The 6,000-nt window shown below is 41.5% G+C and overlaps 1 protein-coding gene across 1 annotated transcript; it reads right to left on the reverse strand.

The window, feature by feature from the left end:
* Positions 1-3,146: 3,146 nt before the first annotated feature.
* On the reverse strand, positions 3,147-4,253 carry LOC117537996. The gene is made up of 4 exons (XM_034203468.1): positions 4,179-4,253; positions 3,843-3,936; positions 3,647-3,734; positions 3,147-3,563 (listed from the first exon to the last, which is right to left on the reverse strand). The coding sequence occupies exons 1-4, from the start codon at positions 4,201-4,203 to the stop codon at positions 3,147-3,149; spliced, it is 624 nt and encodes a 207-aa protein (XP_034059359.1). The 5' UTR covers positions 4,204-4,253.
* Positions 4,254-6,000: the final 1,747 nt, after the last annotated feature.

Below are 6,000 nucleotides of genomic sequence, written 5' to 3' on the forward strand. Positions count from 1 at the left end.
GCGCAAGCAGTCGGACAGCGTCTCCTGGTGATAGGGCGTGTTTTGTCCATCCGCTGGGTGGCTTCAAGTGAAAGGAGCGTCAGAGCAGTCTGGGAAAACTACCGAGTGCTTCATGATCACTTCACAAATGCTGCAAACGACACGAGCAGGGATTCCAGAGACAGAGCAAAGTACAAGGGCCTGGATGATGTGCTCACATCTGCAACGTTTGTCAGCAATCTGGGACTGATGTACGATGCGCTCACAGAGCTCAGCGACCTCTCTCGGCAACTCCAAAAAAGAGAGATGACACTGCCTACAGCAGATAGGCTCTTAACTCGAGAAATACGAGTTTTTGAATCCATGGTCACCATGCCTGGCCCACACATGACTACAGTTCATACAGCTCTAGCTGAGAAGTCCTTCAAGGGTGTTGCCCTGTGTGAGAATGGCAGGCTTGTACAGATTCATGCAGGTCAGTTTTTCCGCAGTATGGTAGAGAATCTGAGACACAGAATGACTTCCACAACCTCCTCTCATGTCAGCACAAGAGAAATCCCATTACATGGCCGGGAGGCCCGGGACAATCAGCTAATCCAGGACATGAAAGTTATCCATCCTGGAAGTTGGCCTGAAGAGGAGTTAGACGTACAGTATGGGGACGTAGAGGTGCTACGTTTGTGCGAAGTGCTGAAAGTGGACAGAAGAGAGACTGTTCAGGGCTTTCGCGAATACAAGGAAACCAGGGCATCCCGTACACCTGCTGCCATGGAGCCTCTACTGAAAGCAATCCGAACCATCGCTGTCTCCACTAGTGAGTGTGAGCGGGCATTCAGCTGCATGAACGATATCCTTACTGCAAAAAGGAATGCTCTCTCTGTCAGCCGACTGTCCAGCCTGGTTTTCATTAAATGTAATGGACCATCACTAGGACAGTTCAATCCGGAACAGTATGTGAGGTCCTGGCTGGCAAAGGGAAGGAGAAGTGCTGATGAAAGAGCCTGTCCAGCTCCAGCCCCTGATACTGATGTCCCCAAGGCCTTCTGGAGCCTTTTCTAACAATGTGAAGTATATTGCAAAGCAGCTCACCCAGTGAGAAGACTTTTGGCATAATGTGCCGATTTGTACAGATCCTGGAGATAGAAGGACTTCAGACCAACCAGGGAGTTATCTGATCAGCTTGGTGTTCAATGTAACTCTTTACCATGGCTCAGACTTTGTTACTTGCAGTTACAGTTTCTCATTTTAGATTGTGCAAATTTTGCATTTGTTTTTACATGTTCTTTGTTCATGCTCTTTATCATTTTTCTGAGTTGGAAAGTTAGATTGCATCATAGTTTACTTTATACATATTTGTATTCTTCAGTGGTGAAGTATATTGCAAAGCAGCTCAGCCATGTGAGAAGACTTTTGGCACTTTTTCGTTTTTCGTTTTCTGAGTTGGAAAGTTAGATTGCATTCAAAATGTACAGAAATACTTAATTTTGTTAAAGCTTTTTATAAAAAATGCTTCTGACCAGAGCTTTGTTTCCTTGTCATTAATGTTGAACACCACCAGAGGGGCTCTCACCTGAAAGGTCTCTGCTTCATGTGTCTTCAGCAGAAGATCTAGACTTTGATTGCTATATTTTCACTTAATATTGACCTTACTGAGCTTTAGCCATATCCGCTGCCTATCATAAAAAATGTTAAGTACAGTGAACCTATCTAAAATATACAGTAGTAAAGAGACAAACCCACCAGCATTATAGTAGCCAAATTCTTGTTTGTGGGCTGTATATATTACATTACATTACATTACATTGCATTTAGCTGACGCTTTTGTCCAAAGCGACTTACAATAAGTACATTCGACCAGGAAGACACAACCTTGAAGAAAACAGAATCATATAAGTACATCAGGTTTCATAGAGCTAAACATTTCAAGTGCTACTCAACTGGCTTTAGGTAATCCAGTCCTTTATTAGTATAAAAGTGCTTCGTTAATCGTTCTAACGCTCGAAGTGGAGTCGAAAGAGATGAGTTTTCAGTTTGCGCCGGAAGATGTGCAAGCTATCTGCCGTCCTGATGTCAATGGGGAGCTCATTCCACCATCTTGGAGCCAGGATAGCAAACCCACGTGTTTTCGCCGATGGGAACTTGGGTCCCCCTCGCAGCGAGGGCGCAACGAGTCGTTTGGCTGATGCAGAGCGTAGTGCATGCGCTGGGGTGTACGGTTTAACCATGTCCTGGATGTAGGAAGGGCCAGATCCATTCGCAGCACGGTAAGCAAGTACCAGTGTCTTGAAGTGGATTCTAGCAGTTACCGGAAGCCAGTGAAGGGAGCGGAGGAGCGGAGTGGTGTGGGAGAATTTAGGAAGGTTGAAAACCAGACGAGCCGCTGCATTCTGGATGAGCTGCAGAGGTCGGATGGCACATGCAGGTAGACCAGCCAGGAGGGAGTTGCAGTAGTCTAGGCGTGAGATGACGAGAGCCTGGACCAGAACCTGAGTCGCTTTCTGAGTCAGCTGGGGACGTATCTTCCTGATGTTGCTCCCCTATAAAATTGACTTGAAAAAGTTGCTGATTTTAGAGTACTGGCACCTTTTTCATTCCAATTCAAGCACTGAGTACAGTACAGCTCAAAACATACAATTGTTAAGGGGATGCAGACCAGAGAAAGACTTTCGTCTTGTTTACATCAGGGTCCCCCATTTCCAATTCATCATATCATTTAAGACATATAATACATATTTGACTCTGCAAATGGTTTGACATGAGCAATTAAGACCGTAAATGTTATGTATATTTTAAGGCCTTATACCTATGAAGCGCACAGACATATCTTTATTTAAAATGCTGATATTCAGGGTTAATCTTCAGACTTTGGAAAAAACACTTTAGTTCCGTGCACAACATTACTTTGTGCAAAACTTTTCCTTCTACATTATGAAACCCACACAGAACAATGTAGCCATCTAACAATCAAGCAAACGCAATGTCACCTTCATCACCCGTCTACCTGTATTTACTATATCCCATACAATATTAAAGACATGAAGGACAGTACGTTAAATTAGGTTTATTGTCTTCCAAATAAATAATACAAGCGAACAAAAACAAGTCTTTTAAGTAACATCAATAATCAAACATAGAAATGGCCAATGGTGGGGGGGAAAAAATAAAAATCACATTTTGTCGACCATTTTTTCGAACAGGGTTAGAAATGTCTCTGAGTGCTGCATTATTTCTCTGTGGCGTTCGTCCTCTTTTTCTGCCTCGCGTTCTAGGCACTCCAGCACTCCCATAGCACCTTTTCTTTTTTGGGGGGGGGGCTGCTGGGTGGTTCCAGCCTCAGACAGTGATGAGGGTGGTGAGGGGTCTGGATCATCAGCCACATTTGGGGGGGGGAAGGAAGAAAAGCAGGAAGCAGCCTCCGGATCAAAGAGGATTGTGGGGTTTGCCAAGGCTGAGGCAACAAGGACAGGAGGACTAATTGAAGGCCTTGCACCTATGGCCTCATCCATGGCCATGAAGAAGGGCCATGTTGCAGGGGTTTCTTCCCCCTGATCAGTCCCTGTTCCAGTCCTTGGCCTTTTAAGTTCCTATTGCAAACAAATGCATGTTAGAAATCTTTGTTCAGCTTTTTCAAAAACAAACATGTTTACAATAACAATACACCATTTACCTTGTATTTCTTTTTTAGGTTCTCCCATTTCTTGGAGGCTTGTTTGTGAGACACATGTTGCCCAAGGTCCAGTTCCTTAATGATTGACCTGTTATCATAGAATATTTAAACAATATATATTGGTGTTAAGGCAATGACCCACAGTGCACATTCATTACTTTCATTGCACAAAATATGAATTGAGTGCATAACTCACTCCCATGCTTCTTTGGCAGCATTGCGTTTTTTGCAGAACAGGTCATCCTTTTCCATTCTTAAAGCAATAAGTGCCTTGGTTTTTACCACAGTCCCTAAAATTACAAATCACACTTAAGTTTAAACCGATTTCGTAAGTGAATGGATACATGAATTGACACATGTGTTGTTAGTTTGATTCCGATTTAGATTTGTACATCTTCAAAATAAAAATCTAATGTAATCTTGGCAAATCAAATTAACACGTGTAGATTTATAAATAAATGTTCACAAAGGCATGTTTTAGTTAAGGCAACGTATTATTTATCATTTAAAAAAATAACCACATGGAACTCACATTTGTATGACGTTGTTTCCTCCATGCCCGAAAAACGGTTGCACACCTGTGGAGTGAGATTATCAAGCCTGCATCCATGCAGGGGCGGATCTAGACAAATATTCATGGGGTGGCAAGAGGGTGGCAGGAGATTTTGAGGGGTGGCATCCCCTGGCAGAAGTATATGCTGATTTAAATCGCAGTGTAACGGTACACGTACCCGTACTGAAATTATTCGGTACGGGCCCTTCGGTTCGGTACACGTGTGAACCGAAGGGTACCGAACGAATATAACGTTAAATGTAAAAAATTGAGAACATGAACAACTTTCTGGAAGTAATCTTAGGTATATATATCATAGAGCGACCAAGTCATTTCATTGGACGAGAGGCATACTATGAGAGCTGGTCAAAGGGATGCGTTCAAATGTAGTCAGTAATTTGAGGAAATGGCGAACGCAGATAAAGTTGAGCTCGAAAATCCTCCAGCATCATTGAAGTCTCCAGTTTGGGAACATTTTGGTTTCGCAGTTACGTACAAGGATGACGGACAAAGACAGGTGGAATGAACCAAAGCTGTTTGTCGGGATTGTTCAACTAACATTGGTTACGCGGCTGGCAATACATCAAACTTGCACACTCATTTGAAAAGGCATCACCCAAACGTGAATATCACCGGTACCAAAAGAAAAAAGACTGAAGTGCAAACCCAACTCCCACTAGCATTTAAGCCTCCACCACTCGCAACAAGTTCAGACCGAGCCAAAGCTATTACAAACGCCAAATATCCTTATGTTGCCATGTTAGCAAAGCGCTACCTGGCTGTATCTGCTACCTCTGTCCCTAGCGAGAGGGTGTTCTCCACAGCAGGAGACATTGTTAGTGCCAGCAGATCTTCCCTTTCGGCAAGCAATGTGGACAAGTTAATTTTTCTTTAAAAAAACATGAAAATACAATGACAAGCAAGTCCTAATGTCAAGCTGGCTGCTTAGGTACTACAGTACAGTTCAAATACAGATTATTTCAGTTCATCGAAATGCTGCACCTTAATGTTTATTTTATTATATTTTGTATTTATTTGAGTGAATATTCACAGTTTAATAATAATTAAAAAAATAAATATATTTTTTTAATGTTTTGTGATAATTTTTTCTGCTGTACCGAAAACGTACCGAACCGAACCGTGACCTAAAAACCGAGGTACGAACCGAACCGAAATGTTTGTGAACCGTTACACCCCTACAATCAATGTTAACTTGGAAAGCCACAATATTAATATTTTAACTCAATGACATTAGGTGATATTATTGTGGCACATCAGTAAAGCCTTACATATAAATATATAAGGTGGCAGACGTAATTTAATGAATTTTAACTGAACAATAACTGAATGAGTTTGTTTCAATCTTAGACCAAATCTATGAAGACTGCTGCAATAAGTACATTCATTAACTGTCTCATCGATGTTTGTCTGAATGAATATGATACTATTAACAATCATATTATTCCTATCAGCTGTCAATCCCTTTTATGATTCACATATTCATTTATTATTGAATAAACTATATTTTTTGGAGGAGTTAATGATGAATGTTCATCAAGATGCTTGCTCACCCTCCTTCAAATTTGAAAACCAAGTAATTATATCATTATTGATATACAGTTACAACCTTGACTTTACATCAGAAAGAACAAATATTAAAAAAGTGACTAACTGCATCAGTTAGGGTTAAAAAAAAAACGTGTATTCAGCTAAAACATATACATCGCTGCAGTAAGTTATTATCCAGTGGAAAGTCCTTGTCTACTGGCCTGGTTAAATCAAAGTGGTTACTTTCTGTTGG

This window comes from Gymnodraco acuticeps, unplaced genomic scaffold (genome assembly GCF_902827175.1).
Source record: "Gymnodraco acuticeps unplaced genomic scaffold, fGymAcu1.1, whole genome shotgun sequence".
In the NCBI taxonomy this organism is placed as follows: Eukaryota; Metazoa; Chordata; class Actinopteri; order Perciformes; family Bathydraconidae; genus Gymnodraco; species Gymnodraco acuticeps.

Bases quoted from the DNA above. Each gene is read 5' to 3' on its own strand.
- LOC117537996 (XM_034203468.1), bottom strand. From the start codon at position 4,203: ATGGAGGAAACAACGTCATACAAAT. The intron at 3,735-3,842 runs GTGAGTTATGCA...CTATGATAACAG, and splicing joins GCTGCCAAAGAAGCATGGGA to GTCAATCATTAAGGAACTGG. The intron at 3,564-3,646 runs GTAAATGGTGTA...TGTTTGCAATAG, and splicing joins ACCTAAAAAAGAAATACAAG to GAACTTAAAAGGCCAAGGAC.